Source organism: Electrophorus electricus, chromosome 11, assembly GCF_041902795.1.
Source record: "Electrophorus electricus isolate QZ-2024a chromosome 11, ASM4190279v1, whole genome shotgun sequence".
In the NCBI taxonomy this organism is placed as follows: Eukaryota; Metazoa; Chordata; class Actinopteri; order Gymnotiformes; family Gymnotidae; genus Electrophorus; species Electrophorus electricus.
The window spans coordinates 22162450-22186636 of record NC_137507.1 but is presented as its reverse complement, the minus strand read 5'-3'; the positions used below and the strand labels follow the sequence as shown (position 1 = coordinate 22186636).

At 40.3% G+C, this 24187-nt stretch overlaps 1 protein-coding gene across 4 annotated transcripts in view; it reads left to right on the top strand.

The window, feature by feature from the left end:
• The window catches only part of col11a1b (collagen, type XI, alpha 1b), a 61381-nt gene extending 37555 nt beyond the window's left edge, over nucleotides 1-23826 (top strand). For 2 of the 4 annotated variants that reach the window (XM_081723133.1, XM_027031245.3), the window contains exons 41-67: nucleotides 1723-1776; nucleotides 4041-4148; nucleotides 4881-4988; nucleotides 5687-5740; nucleotides 5974-6027; nucleotides 7383-7490; nucleotides 12490-12543; nucleotides 12633-12686; nucleotides 12813-12866; nucleotides 12999-13052; nucleotides 13862-13969; nucleotides 14135-14188; nucleotides 14977-15030; nucleotides 15476-15529; nucleotides 16845-16898; nucleotides 17451-17558; nucleotides 17735-17788; nucleotides 17906-17959; nucleotides 19172-19279; nucleotides 19846-19899; nucleotides 20005-20040; nucleotides 20165-20218; nucleotides 20303-20561; nucleotides 20678-20790; nucleotides 20908-20976; nucleotides 21123-21356; nucleotides 22022-23826. In XM_081723133.1, the coding sequence (XP_081579259.1) occupies nucleotides 1723-1776; nucleotides 4041-4148; nucleotides 4881-4988; nucleotides 5687-5740; nucleotides 5974-6027; nucleotides 7383-7490; nucleotides 12490-12543; nucleotides 12633-12686; nucleotides 12813-12866; nucleotides 12999-13052; nucleotides 13862-13969; nucleotides 14135-14188; nucleotides 14977-15030; nucleotides 15476-15529; nucleotides 16845-16898; nucleotides 17451-17558; nucleotides 17735-17788; nucleotides 17906-17959; nucleotides 19172-19279; nucleotides 19846-19899; nucleotides 20005-20040; nucleotides 20165-20218; nucleotides 20303-20561; nucleotides 20678-20790; nucleotides 20908-20976; nucleotides 21123-21356; nucleotides 22022-22168 (2316 nt within the window). In that variant the 3' untranslated portion in view covers nucleotides 22169-23826. Of the gene's footprint in view, nucleotides 1-1722; nucleotides 1777-4040; nucleotides 4149-4880; nucleotides 4989-5686; nucleotides 5741-5973; nucleotides 6028-7382; nucleotides 7491-12489; nucleotides 12544-12632; nucleotides 12687-12812; nucleotides 12867-12998; nucleotides 13053-13861; nucleotides 13970-14134; nucleotides 14189-14976; nucleotides 15031-15475; nucleotides 15530-16844; nucleotides 16899-17450; nucleotides 17559-17734; nucleotides 17789-17905; nucleotides 17960-18372; nucleotides 18437-19171; nucleotides 19280-19845; nucleotides 19900-20004; nucleotides 20041-20164; nucleotides 20219-20302; nucleotides 20562-20677; nucleotides 20791-20907; nucleotides 20977-21122; nucleotides 21357-22021 lie in introns of those variants that run through there. The other 2 variants (XR_014125959.1, XM_035528311.2) reach the window with 2 other exon arrangements.
• The last annotated feature ends 361 nt before the right edge of the window (nucleotides 23827-24187 follow it).

Genomic DNA, 24187 nt, shown 5'->3' with positions numbered 1-24187 from the left:
AAACTAGAGATGTGCCTTGGCTCTTGTTCTCTTCCTTTGATGATTGTTATTTTTATGCATGTTGTTCTCTGGATTAAATACACCAGACCATGTCCTGGAGGGATCCAGAGCTGTGAGATGTGTACATGACCTCTCACAGATCAAAACACACACACACACACACACACACACACAAATGCAGTTACTGGGTAGTATAATGGCAGTGAGCATTCCTTGAGCTTCATCCAAACAACTGTATGCACGCACACACATACATAGGCACATATGCTTTGCATATAGACAAACCACATTTAGGATGCTCTGGTTGTAAAGCATATGCTCCTGGTCTGTGATACACAAGGGAGGACAGGCTTCGATGTCGTTGGACATTTGTGAGTTTGAAAATGATCTGCAGGATAAGCTCGACTCTTTATTATAGCACGGTAAACACTACTAGGGCAAAGGATTAATATTCCTATAATTTAAAGAAATAATAAATTGTAAGCATGTGGCATATTTCAGAATATACAGAGATAGATAATTTGCTTATTTTTCCTTATAAAAATAAGCAAAATGTACAGACTCTAAATTTCCAGACAAGCCCCATATCAGTGGTGGGTTTCTGATCATAGAACCACTCTTTCCTCAATATTCAGCTCAGAAGTGACACTGAATTATAGAAACTCCCTCAACACAGCTGTGCCTGGTACACTCATACCCCCTACAACACCCACTACCATGTCATTGTCCATGTTGTGTTGAGAGTGGTCTGTCACCAAATCATGGCCAGCAAGCAAATAATGCCCAGTCATCCTGTGGTCATAAACTGGGCAGTGATGAAGGGGGGTAGAGGGGGTCTAACAAATCATGCATGGCAACAGATGGGCTACAGTCTGTAACTGTACAGTCTGTAAGTATAGAAAGTGTGCTATACTATTGGTGTATCTAAAAAAAAAGAGGCCAGTGAATGTGGGTGTAAGCAGGTGTTTCCAGTGAAGTTCATGGTGAGTGTATATAAGTTTGAGTTTAGGTTTGATTTGGCTTTATGTTTAAAGCCAAAACCATTTTAAATCACCAAAAAGTCAGTGACAAAAGATTTTGCTCCTGATCTTGTGTTCCCCAGCCTGTGTGAAACAGTCAGCGTTAGTTTTGAGTGTTTACAAAATTAACTCTCTTCAGCCATAACTTCCTTCCATTCTCATTTCTGTAAGGTTTCTGAAATCACCTGACATCGCCTGTCCTAGATACCTATTACCCTGAAACAGATGTTCATTTGCCCTAATACACCTGTTTCAGGGAATTGGTGAATTACCAAGTACACTGGAGAATTGTCTAGCCCAGGATGGCAACACACTGTACAGTTCTCTAGATCATCACTGGGCAGTATGTTCCCAGGACTGGAGTTTAGAACCACTCTTAAGCTTAAGGCCTTAAACAGTTGTGCCAGCCTGCCTGTCCAACCTGCAGAATTTAGCTGCAGCACAACGGGCTTTAATATTTAGATGTTGCTGAAGGCCTAGCGTATCCTCAGTGTGTCATATTAGGACTCGATCAGGCTGGGTGATCTCCAGAAGCAGAGCCAAGCACCATTGTCCTGAACAGTCACTCTTAAACACATATCCGTGCATATGTTCACACCTCTTGTGATTTGGACAGTCACTATAACTGGTATGACACCACGTTCATAAGAACGTGTGGCAGCCTCTGTCCCAGTAACTCACCTGTGCTGTTTTTGTTTTTCAGGGTCTGGGTGGTCTGAAGGGCGGTGAGGGGCCACAGGGCCCACAAGGCCCCATCGTAAGTAACTCCATTGCCATGGAAACCGTAGGTTTGATTCTTGCCGATGTGTCTCACTAGAAGGACAGCAGGCAGGCTCTGGACAGGTGGTCAAACCTGTTAGCAGGTTGCAGACATAATGACCAGTAATGCTGGAGCAAGGAGGCCTTCTTGGCATGGGACAGACTCTCTGATCCCAGTGGATGAGTCAGCCCCGACACATGCGCCACACACATGTGACATGTGACTTTTTTTCCACGAGCTCAGAATGTTTTTTTGTGTGCAGAATTAGCCACTAGAGGGCTGAGCTAAGCCCTAGTTACTGTAATTGCCAAGCCTGTAGTGTGATTCTCATGGTGTAATTAAAATATATTCTATTTATCCGTTTATCTATTTATTCACATTTCACCATTTTTAGGCATGTAAAACAGTAAACCAGTGGGTGACTGGGTGACTTGAATGCTCCAGTGACTCCAGTCATGTTCCAATGACTGAAAAAGTTACTAAATATCATGTAATATCTTTTAAGTGCTTTGCTACCAGTAGCCATGTGCCTCTTGCTGTTAACAGTGTGATCTAAACCCAGGTGCTACACAGCACATATGCAGTGTCCTTTTGCAGTGTTAATCGCTGTCTTGAAGTCTTGCAGATTTCAGGGTGAGCTGAAGACTCTCCAGCTGTAATTGGCAGCCTGTTTCTGAACCAACAGAGCTTTGGTTTTTCAGTAGGATGCTAATAGGATGGGGTGATTTAAAAAAAAAAAAAAAAAAAAGAGAAGCTCATTGCCTTCCTCTATAAAGCAATCAGGCATAGCAATGCTATCACTGAAATCTCCCCAGAGCAGAGCGTATGAGGTAGTGGCCAAAGCCACGTCAATCAGACCAAAGTTACTTCCCTTAAAGTATCTCCTGCCAGCTCCTGTTCAAAGGGGCTTGGAGTGTGCGCGTGTGTGTGTATGTGTGTGTATGTGTGTGTGTGTGTGTGTGTGTGTGTGTGTGTGTGTGTGTGTGTGTGTGTGTGTGTGTGTGTGTGTGTGTCTTTTTTGTCAAAAGAGTAAGAGGTTCACCAGCATAAGTGAGGGCAAAATGATTTCATTACATCAAGTTTCGTGACATCAAGTTCTGTGTGTGAGTTACTAAGATATCTGAAGGAGATTGCAAATCTAAGATCTGTTTTGTATTTGATTTAATAAATAGTTAGCAAGAATGAAAGCCTTCATGTTCATATTTGATTTAACTTTGATTTCAAGCCTTCATGTTCATATTTGATTTAAATATTTTGCAAACATTTATTTGGTTGCTGTCTGTGGTAGGTAATTCGTTTTTGGAAAATAAAAGTCCACCTCAGGATTTTGTTCCAGTGGGCTGGATTGTTTAATTACCTCAAGCAAGCAGGTGGAATTAATTAGTGAAATCAAGTAGGTTATGCAGAATCACACCAGGACTTTTACTTTTAGAGCCTGACCACCTCTAGTAGCTGTCAGTAAGTGTCGTGTGTCTATGTTTGAAGTGGCTCCCTTCCATTTATTTCATTGGTAATGAAAGGGGTTTTGATCCTGGAGATCCGAGTGTGCCATTCATTTGACTGTGTAGTAGTGTGTTGGGGGGGTGAGCAGCATCCTACTCACTGTAGGCACACTTGCACACTGACGCTGACTGTTTAGATATTACTGCTAGTGTCCAAATAGCCACTGTCTCTGTCTGTGTGTGTGTGTGTGTGTGTGTGTGTGTGTGTGTGTGTGTGTGTGTGTGTGTGTGTGTGTGTGTGTGTGTGTGTGTGTAGATATGATTTGATACACATTGTAACCACTGAACAGTATTCTTGCTGAGAGCCCTCCTTTGTTAGCTATTAGCGCTGAATCTATTGAAGGGCTATGTTAATGGGTTGTTTTCCAGTAAGGATGCACTTCTTGGCAGTTTTGAATCAGAGATGTGGCCCACATGGCTAGTTCATGTGTCTTTCACTGAAAACCAAACCAGTATATTTTACTGGCTGCTTCATAGCTCTGTTTTTGCTTGATTGTCAATATGAGTTACATTTTTGACAAAAAGATGCCACATTTGCTTCTTAGACAACACTGATCCTACCAATAAATTAAAGATGCCAGACAGTATTGTTTTGTCCCAACTGTCAGTGCAAGATGTTATGATAAATCACTTTCTGAACTGGGTATGAAGTGACAACCCAGAACAGACAAAAACCTCTTTTTTGTTACAGAGGCATGTACTTTGCAGAGCATGTACTTTGTGTCATGTTCCTGCTGACAGATGTTGTCTGGGTTTTAGGGGTCTCCTGGCGAGAGAGGGCCCGCGGGACACGGTGGCCCCATCGGACTGACAGGACGCAATGGCCCCCAAGGGCCTCCAGGTCCTGCTGGGGAGAAGGGTGGCCCAGTAAGAGCTCATTTCTCATTGGTCTATAGTCCTGTACTGTCAGATATTAGTGAAGTGCTGTTTGAATGTCCTGTTTCTTTGAGTATGCAACTCCGCAAATGCACTTAATTTTTGAGGGTGGAAACTGAGAATATATTAAGATTTTATCAAAGGTTTTTTCAGTGTGTTTGGAGCCATATAGGTAAAGTTAAGTTAATACAATTACTTTGTTTTTTATGGCAGTTAAAAATGTTTTCAAATGTTACATATGAAACTACTGGTAAGTCCCACATTGTGTTTAATGTAACATGAATATGTAATGTGTAATATGTATGATATTATCGAGTTGTTTAATTGTTCATGTTCTTGTAGGACATCAGTATGAGCAGAGTAGCTACTAAACTAAGATATAGTGATAGTAGTAGTTAGTATTCTTTCATTTTGAAGAAGCACGTGAAATCAAATCCAGTTGTTCATTAAATGCTCTGAATTGTGTGTGTGTGAGATAGAGAGAGAGAGAGAGCACAGAGCAGCCAGTGACCATCTGTTACTTTGTAAAATCTCCAGACAACACTATGGCCTATACGAGGCATAGCTGCTTTTCAAAGGTTTTTTTTTTTTTACTGTTCCAGACATTTTTTTTGTGATTCTATCATGACTTCCACTGGGTAGACAATAGTCGGTGTATCTTGCTACAGACGTCAGGGCGATGTGCTTCCCCCACACAATGCTGTCTCTGCTGTGTACCTTCAGGGTGAGAAGGGCCCTGCTGGACCAGCTGGACGTGATGGAATCCAGGGCCCTGTTGGATTGCCTGGAGCCGCTGGACCTCAGGGCCCACCTGGAGAGGATGGCGACAAAGTAAAGGGCCCCAGCCTTGCGATGCGCTGTGCAGTCTGCTTTGTCCTCCCCAATGCAGTGTTTCTGATCCACTGCAGAAGTCTCTTTTCCCCTCAGAACTCACAATCAGCACTTCCTCGTCCCAACTGTGCGCTAATGGAGGCAGTCTCAGCTTTATCCATCATCATAACCCAGCCTGACACAAAGAGTCATTAGCGCACAGCAGTGATGAATCTAAAATACACACACACACACACACACACACACACAATGCCCTTTTCCACACACACACACACACACACACACACACACACATCCACACTCACTCACACAACTGCTCGCTCCACAAGCACATGCACACATAGAACTAAACAAGTATGCTATGGAATCCAGAGGACAAGTTCTGAAATATTAACACATATATTATTTACAGGTTTAAGATAAGCATAGGCCTTATTCACATGCATGTCACGCCCATTGTTACATTTCTCTTACAAATGCTAGAGCCTCAGAGGAGCCAAGTAATCAGTTAAGGACCGACGTGTCCAAGGTGTGTTAAGCAATCAGATTACAATCTCCAGGCTAGTATTCACCATACAGTCATAGGAACTCCTCACTAGATAAGGCAGCTGCACAAGTTGGGTGAATAGAAGGAGTGGATCAGATATGCTTCATACCAAAGCTCTGAAGTCTGCATTGTGTGTCTTTCTCTTTTCAAGGGAGAAGTTGGAGAACCAGGTCAAAAAGGGAGCAAGGGAGACAAGGGGGAGCATGTGAGTGTCTAATACTCACCGTGCTCACAAGCTCCTTAAGAGGTCCTTCATGAACAGTTTGGTTAGAATGCTGATGATTGATTGGCATTCTTCCCCTAAAGAAGCTCACCCTTTCAGCCATGCCCCTTTTGCAGCATTCATGCCAAGTCATTGAGCATTTAAGCATTTAGGAAATTGCGTTGAAACGGAGAAACATGTCCAACATTCATCCCTCTGCTGTGTCCTACCCTCAGGGTCCCCCTGGTCCAGGTGGGCTCCAGGGTCCAGTAGGTGCTCCAGGTCCTGCTGTGAGTATATGCTTCTTACACACACACACACACACACATGCTTATCTTAAACCATTTCACTGCTAGTTATGCTGTGTATGACTATGTATGTGACGAATAAACCAAACTTGAACTTTCCAAATCATCACTAGCACTGCAACCACTGTCAGTCTCATATTTTAGGATCCAAACGTTTTATTTTGTCCTTCTTTCCTTTCTCACACCATCTCCCTCTCTTCTGTGCTCTCTGCTGATCTAATCCCTCTCAGCAGATTCTACCTCCAGACATAACTCCCCCAGTATTTGTTGTGTACAGCCTTCCCGATGACCTCCATCCCCAATCCCATTTGGTCATGGGCTCCTTAAAGCCACCGGGTGTGCCACATATAAAAGGCAACTGGTGGTGCACGTCGATCACGCCTTCAGACAAAACCTGTCTTAAGCCAAACGCCCACCAACCCCATCCGCATGCTGTCTGGATGTGTGTCTCCTGTCGGGGTCAATGCTACAGTAGCTGCATCTTTGATGAGCGACCCTTACTGAGTGCTTATTGTGAGACATTTGGGGTCCACATCTGGGGTCCACTAGGATTTTGCACCTGAGAACTGGATCTCTGTGCTTATAGAAGCCAGCCTAGTGCTTTTCACTTGAGCAGAGAAGGATAGATGGGATGAAAACCTGTGATGTCAGAGGGTTACCCATAAATATTGTAGTCACCCATAAAATAGCTGTCAGGAATGTGGCCATTTCTGTGCCTGTCATTCTTTCTCTCTGTTCAACTCAGGCTCTCTTGATGTTTGTCAGTGCTGTTTTCACCGAGGGTCCTCTGTTGTGTTTACCAGCCACAATTCAAATTTGATTAGCCCTTAACATTCCCAGTGACTTAAAGGTATAACCTACACTTCCCCTTCGGACCAGTGCTGGACAAACAGAACAGTAGACCAGCCTCCAAAAGTCCTACAGCCAATATTTCCATTTTGTATCATTAGTCAAAATCATCTCTCTCTCTCTCTCTCTCTCTCTCTCTCTCTCTCTCTCTCTCTCTCTCTCTCTCTCTCTCTCTCTCTCTCTCACTTTCTCTCATTCTCTCTCCCAGTCCTGCTACCTCAGTCATAGAGTCAGCAGAATATTCCTGCTGAAACAATTCCTCTTCTTTTTCTTCTTTCTGAGTGCTGAAAGCTCTTTTTGATTTCCCTCAAAGACATTGACCCCATACATATACACGCCCGTCCACGGGGAACACGCAGGCTCTGGCTTGCTGTGTGGTCGGTTCACGCCTCACAACAAAGCGCCGCCTTCTCCAACGCCTCAGGCGTCCTCACCGTAATCTGACCTGTGTGAACACAACCAGTGGCTGACCGCTCTCTGTCTTCCAGGGCAGTGACGGAGAGCCAGGGCCCAGAGGACAACAGGGCATGTTTGGCCAGAAGGGAGACGAAGGAGCGCGAGGTTTCCCTGGACTTCCAGGACCCATTGGGCTACAGGTACCAAACTGGCACCATGAGTACTATACAATACTAATATATGTGAAATACACAATTATTTAAACATCATATTCTCAACCTTTTCTCCCTGTGTTTGTATGTGTGTAAATTCTTTTGATCATTTATAATCCAATTTACCACATAAAATAATGCACTGTTTAATGTGCCAGTGGCACATGATTATACCATCAACTAGCACCAGAAATACCTCTGAAGGCTGAATGTCATGATAAAGCTGTAAAGCTGTTTTAATCCTGCATAATGATTTCTGGATCAAGAACATGTGAGATCCTAAAATTCATGGAGGCCTCATAATTTTCAACAACATCTTTTCGCTGTCTAGCTACAGTACATTATCAAATATATAAAGGATAATAAGACAGACAAACTGGAGAGAAATGGCACAAACCCAAGGCAAGCAATGGAACAAAACCCAAATCAAAAGACTTGGCATTCATTATCACAACACTCAAACACCACCTTTGTTTTACAAATCCAGTGATGGCTGCTATTCTGACATCTTGGTGGGAATTACACACAGTCACAAACTCTACACTGTTACCCAGTAAATTCATATCCATATGATATAACTCTTACTTTCCATCTAAGAAATAATTCCACATTTCCACGGGCAGATAGAAAACAGTATAATACCATACCACCACATTTTTCAGACAGCAACAATTTCATATAATTCTTACATCTATCCTATCTAACATGGCATTGGGAGTAGCCAATAGCTCAAATATCTACAACTTAAATTGCTCATCAACTAAATCAAGTAAAAAGATCAAACAGGTGGACCTATCTCCTCAATTATAGACTTTGCTAACATCTTTCCTCAAAATAAACGTCTGTGCAAAATGTATGGGTTAATATCTAAATTAGTCCCAACAATATTCATACCATCCAAGAAATGGGATCTCTCTATTAGTCCTACTGAGATTTTCTGGCCAATTATTCTTAAATAGTGGTGTTGTAAGTAGTTTAAAATAGTAGTGCTTAAGTGTAAATATCAATTATGTATGCATGTATGTGTTATCTTTTTTGGTGGTTGTTGTTGTTTTGTTATTGTTTCATCATTTTTTTATTTACTTATTTACTTGTTTTTGGTACATGTCCTCCCGCCTAAGTGAAGGGCCACTTTGATTTATGAAATGCCTCACTAAATATCCAAAGAGGAGGGTGTGATGCTGGGGGAAAAAATAAGAATCTGGTGAAATCCTCTGTACCATTGTGTACTTTACCTGGCTTTCATTTTCTCTGCTGAGCAAATTACATGAAGGATCATCACAGACTGTCTCTGTGATATCCCAGCGGCCATCGGAGCATCCCGGATAATGCCTGAGAATGAAAGCTGCTACATTGTTTCAGCTATGCTGTGTTGTTTCTTTTTCGGCTGCGGCATGATCTTTCCTCTGTAGAAGATATTATTGCAGTTTGAGCATCTGTGGCCAGTGTCCAATAATGACTAAATGGACTGCTTGGGTATTGGATTCGGGTTTGAAACACACATAATTTAATCCCAGATGAAGTGCTACTCCAGCAGCGCTTAAGATCTTTAAGGCAGCATGTTTTTCGCCACAGTTCAACTGACGGTATGATTTATTGATTCAGTGACGATCCTCATGAGCATAGATGATATGTTTCTGCATAGTTGCTGTTTCATTCTAAATTAGGTGGTAAATCAGGTATAGTGTGTGGTAGAACACCTGGTAGAACAGGTAGCTCATGGTGTTAATAACGTCAAGGTCGTGGGTGTTGCCTAGAGAGCACACGTACAGCCATACTAATAAATATGTAAGTCACTCAGATAAGAGAATCTGCCAAATGCTGAAAATCAAGAAGTTGCAAGGGTCCCAATTAGCCACAGGACTAAGCATGGAGCCTCAAGCTGTTGGTGGAAAGCTGAAAATGAGGGCAGTGACTCAACACAGAAGTGGGGAAAAAAGCATTTCAATATCAAATAGCGTGAAAGGAACTGCTTGGTTTATCTCTGTTTAACTGCCAAAGGGTGCAAATACTTTACAATAAGAATTGTTGATTTTAAATGTATCCTAATTTTAGAGATTACACTAATTTCAAATGTATTTATATAGCTTTTTACAGCAGGTGTTGTCATAAATCAGCTTTATGGATGTTAGGGTCCAGATCTTTAATGAGCAAGGCAATAGTAACACTGGTAAGAAAAAAATTGTTGGGCAGAAATTAGGAAGAAACTTTGGTAGGATCAAGACTCAAGAGGGAATCCATCCATCCTACTTGGATGACCCATCTTGTAACCAGTCCAGGCTTTATTACATTATAAATCTATAATCCACGTGGCTAGGTCAGTATATGTGTCAGCTTCTCCTGTGGGTCAAGGGTGGGCGAGCTGTTTCTGCAGCTGATCCATTGAAGCAGATGGTGTGGGTGGATGAATTTCTGCTACTGGCAGCATCGAGACATTTTCTGGTGTTTTCAGTTTCTTTGTCACCAAGGAACAAGTCTAATCCAGTGTTGACATCATGTCTCCAGTGACATGCAGATAAAACAGAAAGATGTTGTTACATCTGTAAAGATGAGCAGAAGATGAACAGTCCATGAACAATACAAATGTGCCAGTGATTAGCATGCACTTCTGGCAGATCTCTCTGTAGCAGCATAAAAAAGAGGAAGGACCAGAGGGTAACCACAGAGACATTGCTTTCTGCACGCATCATCGTCACAATGCATGAAGTGCCTGCACAACAGTGTCAACATCTCAGATTAGCAGAAAACTATATGACTGAGGGCCCCAGGCTCCGCACCTTTTATATACATATTTATATAATGCTAAAGAAACGCTTGAGTAAATAAATAAGATTTTTAACTTTTAAAAATTGGGCGTGTCTCTGAGTTGCAAATTAAGCTGGAAGGGGCTTTACAGGAGAAGGCTCTTCCCTCTGTTGTATTCTTATTTTTTCTAGGAACAAGAGAATCCCAGCATTTTAAGAACGCAGTAGGCAAGGCGGGTTATAGTATTCTGTGAGTTCGCTAAGAGACTGTGGGGCCAAACCATTTAAAGCTTTATACATCAATAAGAGTATTTTAAAGTCAAGTTGATATTTAACTGGGAGTCAGTTCTGAAAGAACAGGACTGATATGGTCAAACTTTCTAGCTCTTCTGGGGATTCAGGCTGCTGCATTCTGTACAAGTTGGAATTTATTTAATGACTTTTTAGAGCATCCAATTAGAAAACCATTTCAATAATCCAAACTTGACTGGACCCATACAATGGACCCATTTCCCTGGATCTGTTAAGGAAAGTATATGTCTCAGTTTAGCAATATTGTGTGAATGGAAAAAGTTTTAGTAATATTACATATGTGTGTGTCAAATAAGAGATCAGAATCAATAACAACTAGGTTTTTACGTCCCAACATGATGTCATGATTCCTGCCATCCTGGCATTTGTCCCTTGTTTCTGTTTTCTTGTCTCTAATTGCTTTATCTAGTTTGCATCCACTAGTCTTTGTATAAATATCCCTTGTTTTAGAGTCTTCATTATTGGCCTTTGTTTATGATTAGCTCTGTCTGATGTTTAGTCCTGTCTTACATTTAGTCTTGTTTAGCCCTATGTTACGCTCCTTGTTTGTATTCTGTGTTTTACTGTCCTGGTATCCTGTCTTATACATTTATTTAGGTTATTGGGTTTTGGTTAGTCATGTTGCCTAATTTCTACCCATTGTTGTAATAAATTATATTCTATTGCATGTATCTGTCCACCACTGCCTGACTCTGCATTACAACAGTTTTGGGTGTAACTGAGAAACTATCTTGTAAATGTCTTGTTATACTAGGTCAATGAAAAAAGACTACAAACTCCTGCTAAATTATTTTGCCATGTTAAGACAATTTTGCCAGAGTAACAGAAAGAAACAGAAAAGTACTTCAGTTTCTTGTCCATCTAGATGTTTCAAGATCTCTAAAATAACCATCCCGTGAAACTCCCACTTCTCAAATCAACTGAGTTTGATTGTGAGTAATTTAACTTGGTTTGACTCTGAGTAATTCAATTGTTTGATTTTGAATAATTCAATTCAGTTTTGTTTTTTTTGTTTTTTTCTGAGTAACTGCCCACAGTCTAGTTACAAATTATTTTACATTTTTGTCTTGGAATTTTGTCATAAGTAGTTGTTACAGGAAATATTTAGCATGAATGGGGGAACAGTTTCAGCTCTGAGTGCTTTTGAATACAAGGCATCCAATCAGAACAGAACTCATTCATTTCATGTCCATATTAAAAGTACAGTAATATAAACATCCTGTTTAATTCTAAGGGATAGAGAGGTTGGAATTTGGTCATGTAAAAAAGAATTACAACTATTTCGGAACATAAAGCTAAATGTGCACAAATGTGTACTTTAAGATGAAATATAGAATAATATAAAAATGTAGGATATGGGACCTTTTTAAGGCATTTTAGTCATAAAAGATTATATTATAAAATGGAATAACTGAGTGATACATACCTTTGACACCTCCTGCACTCTCTCTCTCTCTCTCTCTCTCTCTCTGTCTCTCTGTACACACACACAAGTAGTAATTATCTTGAAGTTCTTTTCAGACCTAATTATAAAAAAAAAAATGTGGTTAATAGGTTTGACTTGGTGGCTTAGAGTTTGGAAATGCATACCAGTCAGCAATCTAGCAATACCAATTTTGTTGTTATAATTAACTGGTAACTGTTAATTAGTTCAAACTTACTGTGTCCTTTTTCATTTAAAGCTTCTAATGGAACTGCTGTTGTAAAAGGATTTCATTTTTTTCATTTTGAATGGTACACTGTAACAGAATTCCCATTTAAACTCCTGTAAAGGGTGTCTAACCTCTTTATGTTCAGTCTCTCTCCAGTCTCTCTTTGCAGCTTTAGCATATCTCTACTTGAGCTGCATGGTTTACCATAAGCTGCAGTTCAGTAAGTCTGTATAAAGTTCCTTCCTTTGTTCAGTGTAAAGTCCTTTCTTACTCTCACAGGGATTACCAGGACCACCAGGGGAGAAGGGTGAGACCGGCGACGTTGGCGCTATGGTTGGTTCTTTAGTTTTCTTATGGTTGCTCTTTTTCCCATTTTTCACTACATCCAATGATTTTTTTTCCCCTCATTGCATTGATAACAGGGTCCGCCTGGTCCGCCTGGCCCCCGAGGCCCTCAGGGGCCCAGCGGAGCTGATGTGAGTCGTTATGTTCTATGCTTGGATTTTTCCCACACGTGGAAAGTGGTGTACCATGTTAGGCAGGTATATGAATTGTGTGACTGTCTGTCTAATATAGTTGTATATATGTTATTTGATTAACAGGGTGCTCCAGGACCTCCTGGTGGTATTGGAGCAATGGGTGGAAATGGAGAGAAGGTGAGGAGTTCTCACTCACGCTAACACCTTGCAGCAGTTCATCTGCAGGTTTTTCTATGAGCGTCGCAGATGCCTTGCTAATTTGCAGATCTTGTTGCCATGGCAGCACACCTAATATGGCAATCTTCACAGGGTGAGACTGGCGAGGCGGGCAACCCGGGGCCTCCTGGAGAGCCTGGTCTAGTGGTAAGTCCACGTGGCTGCTCGCGTGCACTCTGATGGCAGTTTGGAAGACAGCTTTGACCTGCATGTATAATTGAGTGTAGCCTTTTATAAACTGGAGAACATCATCTGTGCTGTTCTCAGCTCCTCCCACGCAAGTATTAATGACCCTTACAAGATTCTAAATACAGAAGGTTTCTACTGTGGTCCTTGGTGGTAAATGAGCTCTGTTTGATCTTCCTTTAGCAAGGATGTGGGCACATTTTACCGAAACGCTCGCATACACAGGGATAGAACCCTGCTCTAATAATATAATTTTGTTGAGTGAATATAAAAATGCCACCTGTTGCTCATGTCTCTTTATTTAATGTTGACATCTCACTTGTTTTTGATGGTGTGGGTGTATCTGGTTTTCAACCTTGGAAAGAAAAGCATCTAAACCAATTGCTCTGAAGAGCTTTGCCTTAAGCGTTACTTTTTCTTAGTTATATTGCGGTTTGTTTTAACCTATGCATAAGAGAAAGCTTTGATAAAGAAATTTTTAAAAACATAGCATACAGTTCTTAAATGCGTTGCTTGTCTTAGCACATTGTAATCAACTATTCAGAATATTGCTGCAATGTTAACATTAGAGTCTGTGCCTTTCATGCCTGTTTTATAACTCCCGACCCTGCTTGATGGTTGTAAGCAATTCCATCCACTGAGTACAGCATAGTGCATATCAAGGACCACATGCAGATAGAACCAGCTGCATGTGGTCCCTAATGCACATTAACAAAGCTCCCTTTGATGAGGGGCAGCAGGATGCTTATGACTGCTGGACATTTTTGCAGGGCCCCAAAGGTGAGTTTGGTGAAAAGGGAGAGGCAGGGCCGCCTGGTGCTGCTGGACCCGCGGGTGCCCGAGGACCTCCCGGAGATGACGGCCCCAAAGGAAACCCAGTGAGTCCCCGTTTGTGACATCAGTGCAAACCACCGCCTCCTCTTCATGCCTTTCTGTGCTACATGAATTTGGTTCATATGTAACTGTAAGTTCTTCACTTTTGAGTCAACATATGTGTTGTGTGGTGATTTTCTTTTTTTTGTTTTTTTTTTGTTTAATCTTAGGGACCTGTTGGCTTCCCTGGAGACCCAGGTCCTCCTGGTGAGCCTGGTGTGGCTGTAAGTGGGTTGTTTCCTCTAATGCAGAATAAATCCTTTGCTTTTGTTTAAAATAAATGTCCATTCATTGTATGATCATCAAAAAGAATATATGATCAGCTATACATTCTTCCCTGTTCCATCTGGTAAATGGTACTGAAGCACCTCACCTCATATCACCTTCCTTAAGAACAGATTTTTTCCCAAAGCCAACAGACTTCTCAACAGTACGCACTGACTGATGGCTGTCTGTCTCTATCACTACCTCACACTATTATTGACTCCTTTCCTCATAATATAGTAATCCATTATATTATAGATCAATATGCTCCATATGTAAACAATAGTTCTTATTATTCACTTAAAGCTGAGATCCATTGTTATAAATGTCACATAGTTACATACTTTAAACAGGAGTTGTATAATACTAACATCTTAAATTAATATATTTAATGTTCCATCTTATTTATATTTAAATGCACTTTTCTTATAGATCCATATCTTACAGTGCAATATCCTTCTCCCCTCCTTTTTTCATTCTAGTTTATTTCTATAATTTCTATATTTCTATGCTGTCAGCATCTTATCTGTCTGAGAGTGAGCTAGCGAAACGCAGACATTTCATTGTAATTGAATGCCTTGTATCAAATTGCATATGCCAATAAAGAACTCCACTTGACTTGACATAGCATCTAAACTATAAAACTGTTACATTTTTGAGGGAGGAAGTGATTTGACTGAACATATGAGCCACTGGGGTATAAACCTGGAATTGGAAAAGGTGTGATAAAATGTTCTGTTTCTCACAGGGACTTGACGGCCTTCCTGGAGACAAAGGGGACGATGGAGAAGCTGGACAGCCTGTAAGTCCTTTAGTTTAATTCCTGGTGAGCACTGTTCAGGTTCAAGTCCCAGCTGTGCCATCTGACATTAGTGATTGAGGTGACCCGGCGACAGCTGCCAGTTGTGGAATGACAAAAGCAGTCTTTTTGTCTTTGAGTCACTGTGCAGTGCACTAGATGTCTGAGCTTCTGCATTGTTTTGTGAAAGAATGAAGTGCTTGCCATTCTCCTCAGAGCACACCATTTTGTTGCATGGCGGAAAAGTGGAACATACCTGTGGAGATCTATGCATAAACCTTTCTCTTCCCAAAGTGCTATCATGTGACGTAGAAAACAAAAAGTAAACATATATACAACATTGGCTAAAAAAAATTCTTGTTTGAGGACTGTTGAACTAGAGATGCGCAAAGGAGTTCATTATTTGAATGCTCAAATGTAACTCATAATCACTCTGCCTGCATTGCAGGGTCCCCCAGGCCCGTCTGGAGAAGCCGGCCCTCCAGGACCTCCTGGGAAGAGAGTAAGTCCCCTAAAGCAAAAGAGACTAGCATGATTTTCATTTGAAATGCGCTGATTTTTGCTGTTGGCACTGGAAAGGGCTGTCTGATGAGACACATTTTCAATTGAGTTTTTGTAGCACTTAGTTATATACAAACACTAAAAGTGTATTTTATGATATCATTTTTTTCAATCCCTGTTTTAAATACTATTGCCAGTAAATCTTTGAAACAGAAAATAATGGAAACGTTTTCTGTCCCAGAGTTTCAAATTGCCCAAGAGTTTGAAAAATGAGCTTTGGTTTCAAATCTTGTCTAACCAGGAGAAGTATTTAAAGAGCACGGGTCCCACAAAGTCATTTTTCCTGCTCTGGAGAACTGAGGAAGGATGACATTTGGAGTTTTCCTAATAGAAAACTGACCCCCACTCACTCGAGTGACAGCAATGAGAGAGCGCGTGGGAGTCAGCGCCCAGGAGGAAATGAAGTTGTCATTTTGAGCACCAGCTCACACTGGTTGCCATCTTCAGTGCCTGCCTGGAATAGATTATGCCCCAGAGTCACAGTACATTTTATGACTGTCCCATCACAGTGCTGCAATGGTTTACAGCTCATAAAAAAGGCCTTTTATCTGATCCCATCAAAGGGAGGTTTCACACAGCTTACAACAAAAGAAACTTTCAAAGGTGCTTTTCTTTTTTGGTCATTTTGTTGGGTTTTTTCGGTTGGTTGGTTGGTTGTTGTTGTTTCTTTATTTGTTCTCTGATGCAACATACCATAACCTTGAGATGATGGTTTCAAATGAAGAATAAGAATAAATAGTATTGAAGATTTTAAGTAGATTTGGCCCAAATGTTCATCTAAAAATAGCCTAATATTTAAATTGACATGATTGTCAGGCCTCTGGGTCTAATGTTAGTATAAAGGTATTATAGAGCCTTCTTTTTCAGTCAGCATTTCCTACAACTTAAAGAAGAGAATCAGCTTGGCAAATCACTTGTGCTCATGTCATTTTCTGAAATATTTTGAATACATTAATACTAACAAATGTGACTACTTATGGAATCAGGAGTTTTCTACTAACATGAGGCCTGGTGTATTATCCATTGTTCTCTATCATGTAGTCATCTGATAATCTTTTTATGCTGTGTAACAGTGTGTTTTACCTCACCGCCCTTAGCTGGGTCGATTACAATTAACAGCTAAACTTGACGTAACATTTTTGTCTGCTCTTTGAATTTAGATTTTCAAACAGCTACCATACTTATGCTGGGTGCCCTAACAGTGTTGTTTCCTGCTGTTCCATTATGGTAAGACATTTCACTTCACCCTCCTTTAGGGTCCTGTTGGACGAGCTGGAACTGAGGGCAAGCAAGGAGAAAAAGGTTCAAAGGTAAGCTAAAGTGCACCACATCCATGACAGTAATCTGGCAGAGGTGCACTGATTGTGGACAGGCCAAACAGAAACAGTAACAGCTTTCACTGCTGACCAGAAAGTCTTCATTTTCACAGATGTGGCATGCATGCAGGCATTTATCTCGTGAAGCCATTCGCAGAGTTGTTCTGACTTCAGGCGTGACTTGACAAAAATGAGCAATAATGTCTCTTCAAGATCTCCAGACATCAGGGACTAATTGGATGGCTTAATCCTCTCTGTGAATTGTGGCAGGGACAGAGATTAGCACTTTTCTTCTTTTTTACCTTTCTCTTTCTTTTCTTTGGTTCAATTTTCTGAAAGACAGAACGACAAAATCAATTAAAAGAATGACATGTTTAATCAAAACTTTGCTGTAGTTAAACTTTCGTTGTATTAAGATTGTTCTGATTTCTTCTGCAAAAAAAAATTAAAAATCCATGAATTGACAAGAAATGTGACTGTAAGATGGAGGAGGAATTTGTCCTGTGTTGTGCACATTTGTGATTATTCACCCTGATTTTCCCACAGGGTGAGGCAGGTGCTGAAGGACCAGTGGGCAAAACAGGGCCTGTTGGCCCTCAAGGACCCCCTGGAAAGTCTGGTGCTGAGGGTCTAAGAGGTATTCCTGGCCCTGTGGTAAGAGCAGATGGATATTTTACAATGTTTGCCTTGCTTGAAGATTCTGTGTTAAGACAGTTTGGTGGAAGCTGATGAACAATTATGCTGAATTCACCACCATTTGCTTTTAGTCACTCTCTGTTTAGCTGTAAATTGATTCACCTAGATATAATAGACCTACTACATCCATACAGGGAGAGCAAGGACTTCCTGGTGCCGCTGGTCAAGATGGTCCCCCTGGACCACTGGTAAGAGAGTGGTCTCTGCTCAGCATTCAGCTTTTAAAATGGGACCATATAATGTCAGTTACTTGATCTACAAAACCTATTCTTCATTGACAGTGAACTTTTCTCCTTCATATTCAGGGCCCTCCCGGTCTGCCAGGTTTGAAAGGCGACCCTGGAACTAAGGGTGAAAAGGTGCAGTTTCCAACATGTAGCTTCAATTGCAATGAATCAGACATGAATCAAATGATTAGAAGCAAGCAAAAATGTGTCACTCTTTTAAATAACACAGGAAATGTTTTACAGCTGAGAGGCATATTCTAATAACCTTTCATTTGCAGAAAGTATGCCTTTCCAATGTTTATATTATTGAGCATAAGATTTTTATTTATTTTATTCAAGGAAATAAACAAATAAAATTTAGAGGCAGAATTGAATCCCCCCACAATTTATTCCAATTGCTATGTGTATATATACAGAAGGAAAATAATAAGAAAATAAAAGCTTAAGATAGGTTTTATGCACATCAAAGCCATTCTCAAACAGTAGTGTTGCACTTGGTCTAAAAGTAAGGAGCATTCAGATTCACAGCCATCTTTTTTTCACAGTGACAAGACATAAAGAAGCCTTCAGAACTCACCTTACAGAGGTGTGCTTTTAGTCTGACAAATGGTGATTAAACTCTCACTACAAACTCAGCCTGCAAATGATAGCCAACACAATATAAGCTCATAAATATGTTTTATGTGTAGAAGTTGTGCAGTGCTGGAGTGTATTGGTGTTATGGTGAGGAAGGAGACTGTAACTCTAAGGCTAAGAAGTTGTTCAAAGCAGATCACACACTGTATGGTTAATACTGAGAACAACCATAAACATACCTCTTTGTATCCATGGTTGTGACCATTCTTTGTTTGATAGAGCTCGATTTTCAGTACTGTGTGACTTGTACGGACTAAGAAATGTATTTTATCAATAGGTTGTATTCTGCACTTACACCAGTAGTTGCTTTCCAATCTACCTTGTGGTGTTTTACTGTGGAAGCATAGCCAGTAATATCTGTTCTAAAAAATGTAAGTTAATAAGCTTTGTTGAGTTCCATTAAGTTAAAAAACCTTGTTTGTGAGATGATAGCAGCTTAAAAGACTGAAGAAGCTGTCTTGAATCCCGGCAAGGGTGCACTGAATTGCAATGCTTGGGTAATAGTAGTTGCCACTTTAGCGCTTTAATTCCCTGTTTGGATAGGACTTTAGAATGAAGACTTTATAATCTATCAGGAGACAAGAGTGTCTTCAGAGGTTCCTTTCCCCATGCTGTTCTTCAATCAGTTGCAAATGTAGTTGAATTATTCAGGTATAAGCAGGCCATGATTTAGCTGTTCCATATTAAGGTGCTGTTTCCCCTACATAGGGTCATCCAGGTCTGATTGGTCTGATCGGGCCACCCGGTGAGCCTGGAGAGAAAGGAGACAGAGGCCTGCCTGGACCTCAGGGAACACATGGAGGAAAGGGTGATACTGTGAGTGGATGCTCCAACCTATATACCTTTCTCAAGGAAAAAAAAAAAACACCACAGGAACTGACTAAGTAATGTCAGGTTTAAATGTTCAGCATTTAAATTTGAAGTTATTCATTACTTATTCTGACAAGGAGAAATAAAGATAAAATGGATAGAAGTTTCAGTTGATTAAGACATTTTGGGAATTTTTGAATGACACTCAGAGCCTTGCAGTGTGATTTGAGTTGATTGCAGATGCTCCAAACTGGGTGTATCAGAACTGATCTGCCTTTCTCATCTTAGTCATGGAGGAAAAGCATTCATGTTGAAGGGGAAAAAAAGATGTTTAACACATTTTTTTTTAAAAAGGAGGGAAAAGTTGGTTTTCTTAATGTGTAGCTGTGTGCTTATACAGTGGGTGATTGGGGATCACAGGTAGAGGAGGGCAGTAAGCTTTTCTGAAGTTTGTTGTGGTAATTAGCATGTCAGCATTTGTATTTTTTTCTTGAGCTAATTATCAGACGTATTACAGTATTTATGGTCAAAGGCTTAAACTAATTACTTTTACTGGATTTTTCTGAATACAGGGTATTGTTGGGTCTTCTGGTCCTGTTGGTCCTCCTGGTCCTCCTGGTATTCCTGTAAGATAACACCAATCTAGGATTTACCACATGATTCCTGTGAACAATAGGTTGTTCATTCTGTGCCATCTGACCTCTTTTGTGACCGCTTTCTCTATCCATAAGGGTACACAAGGACAAAAAGGGTCCAAAGGTTCAACTGTAAGTAGAAAACTTCCTAAACCCTATTAAATGTTTATTTACGCTTATCCATTTGGTTGACTAAATGGCAAATGCAGCTCCCTTACAGTTGCCAAACTAATCCTTTATATCTTGTTTTCTAAAGGGACCATCTGGTCAAAAGGGAGAACCTGGTATAATTGGTCCCCCTGGTCCTTCTGTAAGTCAAATATTCCATCATGAGGAAAATGAAGCATGAGTATATATTGGGACATGAGTATATACTTGATTCTGTTTTATGCAGGGTCCACCTGGAGACATCATCCAGCCCCTGCCCATTATGATGTCAAAGAAGTCGAGGAGGTCACCCGATGAACAAGCTGATGAGCCAGCTGGCATGACAGACTATGCCATGGATGGCATGGAAGACATGGAGGATATCTTTGGCTCCCTCAACAATCTCAAGCTGGACATTGAACGCATGAAGTTCCCACTGGGCACCCAAGACAATCCTGCCCGGACATGCAAGGACCTGGAGCTCAGTCAGCCAGACTTCCCTGATGGTGGGAGAAACTGCACAGCACTTCAAAAGATCAGAGTCTCATTAGTGATGAAATAATGGAGAGTCATGGAGAGCTGGGTTCATAGTGTGCACTTTGTGATTTTGTGCATTTTATAGGGGAGTACTGGATCGATCCTAACATGGGTTGCACAGGAGATACCTTCAAAGTCTACTGCAACTTTACTGCAGGGGGAGAAACCTGCATATACCCTGATAAGAAATCTGCAGGGGTGAATGTTCTGTCAAAATCTTTAGAGAGGTCTGGGTTTCAGACCAGATGAACAAAATTGCCATCTTTGTTTCATGAATTACTGTGTATAACTGATTGTGTATACCTCTACAAACAGGTTAGAATATCCAACTGGCCAAAGGAGAGTCCAGGATCTTGGTTCAGTGAATTCAAGCGTGGTAAAATAGTGAGTGTTCTCTCCAATATGTCAAAAAAATATGAAAGGCACAGAGGGGACAAGCCATCAGCAATGCTGACTGCTTTTGTTCTGCTGCAGATTTGAGGTTTGTGTCTGTGTCTGTAACCTTTGTTGGGTGTCCCTGTATACCACAGCTTTCCTACGTGGACTTGGAGGAGAGTTCCATTAACTCAGTGCAAATGACGTTCCTCAAGCTGCTCAGCTCCTCTGCGAGGCAGAATTTCACCTACATCTGCCACCAATCCGTGGCATGGTATGATGCCAAGAGTGCCAGCTACAACAAGGCACTTCGCTTTCTGGGTTCTAATGACGAAGAGATGTCGTATGACAACAACCCCTTTATCAAGGCCCTCTCTGATGGATGTTCGGTAAGGGCATGGGAAAGTTAGCATAAACGTGCTATGTCATTTACTTACTGTACTTTCATTTCCACCCCTCAAGCCTACTACTAATCTACTAGCATTTACTAATCAGATGGTTTTAGATGTTTCACTTTCTATGTTGAGGTCTAAAGGTAACCAGGCTTTTTCCGTGCTGCTCCAACACTTTGGAACAGTCGCCTGTTTTACATCAAATCATCCCCCACAATAAGTCAAATTTAAAAACCTATTTATTTTCTCAGGCATGATCTTATTAAAGATCATGCTTTCAGTCTGCTGTTCTGTCACTGTTCATTTTATGCCCCTGTCAGCTGCTTTGTGTTTTTTATTGTTTCTAAATTGATTATTTTATTCTCCAAGCATGTTTCTTTCGTAGTTAAATTATTTTACTTAATATGTACGTCTTAATAGTACTTGTTTTTTAGTTAATCTATTTTATTTATTCAAATCCATGTTTCCTTTTAGCTTGTTAACTGTAGTCTGTCAACATAGTCAACTTTTGGTTGACACCAGCTGTCTTTTAAATATGCTATATAACTAAAGGTATTGTACTAATACATTTAAAGGTGACTGTACTATGGCAGGGATTAGAGTTAGGAATGATCTGAATGGCTGTCAGTATCAGTATGGCTGAATCTCCCCTTTCTTTACAGATGAAGCAGGGCTACTCCAAGACCGTGGTGGAGATTAACACTCCACGCATTGATCAGGTACCCATCATCGATGTCATGTTGAATGACTTTGGGGATACAAACCAGAGGTTTGGTTTCGAGGTAGGCCCTGTCTGCTTCCTTGGCTAAAAGGCTTCTGTGGGCCTCAGGTCAGGATGGGTCAAGGAGTGTGGACATCTGCCATTGCCTCCTTGCACCATAAACACCCACACACATTTTTGTTGGCTAATACCAGCGCATGCACTGTGTAAACATCAAGGGACTTATTTCTTGCCCTCGTGGGACCTTAATGAGATGACTGACACCTGCTATTGGAGAAAAGACATGAACCGACTGGTGAACTGTGGTGCACTTTCAACGCAAAAATGGAGGACCTCTTCTTTACAACACCATCCCTCCATCCTACCCCATCAAGCCTAGAACCTACCAGTCTCAATCCCACCATTAATTTAATGCGTAACCCCAATTTTAGAGCCAAACAGATAATTTCCTACCCTAAACACAATCCCAATCTTCATCTCACTCCCTATCTCACTATCCATTGTGGTTCCTCCAGGTGCATTTCTCATAAAATAACAACAATGTTGTGCTGTCCTCTGAAATATCCAATAACTTAAGGTGCTAGGGAAAGTGCATTTTGACATAACTGTAATTATTATTTTGTACAATACTGTTCTTTCCAAATTAGCTTTCTAAATCTTGCATGTGTATCAGAAATGCATCTGACTCTTTAATTTGATGAAATTTTGGTAACTATGCAAACCTTTTCTCTAGATATCTATTTTTGTTTGTTTTTAATGTTTACGTTTAATCTTGAAACAATTGTCCTTGACATCACTCAAATAAAATCAGCGTTCAAAAGCATTCCTATTTGTAATTATAATACAGAAATTTTGTAAATATGATCCACTTTAAGAAAATATGAGTTTCAGTTCGTTTATAAATTTCCCTTTTCAGCTAGTTAATCATTTAAAAGGATTATGAAGAAAATAACTCAAATGAAGTCATAGAACTCATTTTGTAATGATGTAATGCCGATTTTGTTTCTTCTTCCCACTAATGTGTGTGTTTATTACGTGGTAGCAGTGATGCTGTGGTAATCTTAATTATTATATAATGCAAAAGTGATTTGATGGGAATGCCTATAAACTGATCACCTTGATGGTATACCTCAATATTTTGAATTAAGTGTCAGATGCAAGAAAGAACTATGTTCAACCCTGTATATACCTTGGTTGCACAGTTAAGTTTATATATTTGGGGATGGGAGTTAAGTGGAACAAAAAATATATATACTAAAAACCCATTGTTCAGCTCAATTTCCCTAACTACCCCCTCTTAGATATCATGTGACTAAAATTGGAACAAGATGCTTTTCAACAATTCATCAGCATTAAAACTGGATTGAAAACTGCGTTGTATTAGATGTTAATTGTGTGTATGAAGTACTCTATGTATGAAGTATATTTCTATGATCCAGTCAGCCTTGAATTTGTTTTGTTTGCTGTACTTGTATTGCATCATCGAAAACTTTATTACATTCTTGCACTTCATATTTAAGCTTCTGTGGTACGATGTGTTCAGATCATGTGGTTTTTAACTTGAAAGCCTACAGCCATTTGTTTTCTTTTGTCTCCAACATCTCCTGTTCATCTGTATATGTCCCCCAGTCCCCTCCAAGTACCTGACAATAGACTTTCGAAATTTACACATTTGTGTAATTTTGCCTATAATTTATGTAAAACGTGGAATAAATGATTGGTACAAAGTAGGTAGTTTCTATTCAATTGCAGTCCTTGTGTACTTTCTTGTGGAATCTTCGACCCAAGACAAAATGGGTGAGAACGCCATTATGTCATTATGCTTTATTACCTGGAAAGAAATTGGGGGAAAATCATGGTTTGTTTGAATGAAATATTTATGGTTAAATCACTTTTGATTGATTTTTGTAAAAGAAAATTATTTCATATTTTGAAATTTTTTATTCATGGCAATATACAAGCACAAGGTGTTTCCAGTCCTCCTTTCATTTACCTTCTCTACTTGACATGTTTTGGAGGCAGAAAGAAAGTTGCAGTATATTTCATATATTTTAATACCAAACAACCAGTGAGAAAGAAAGGGGGAAAAAAAACTATGCAGTGAACA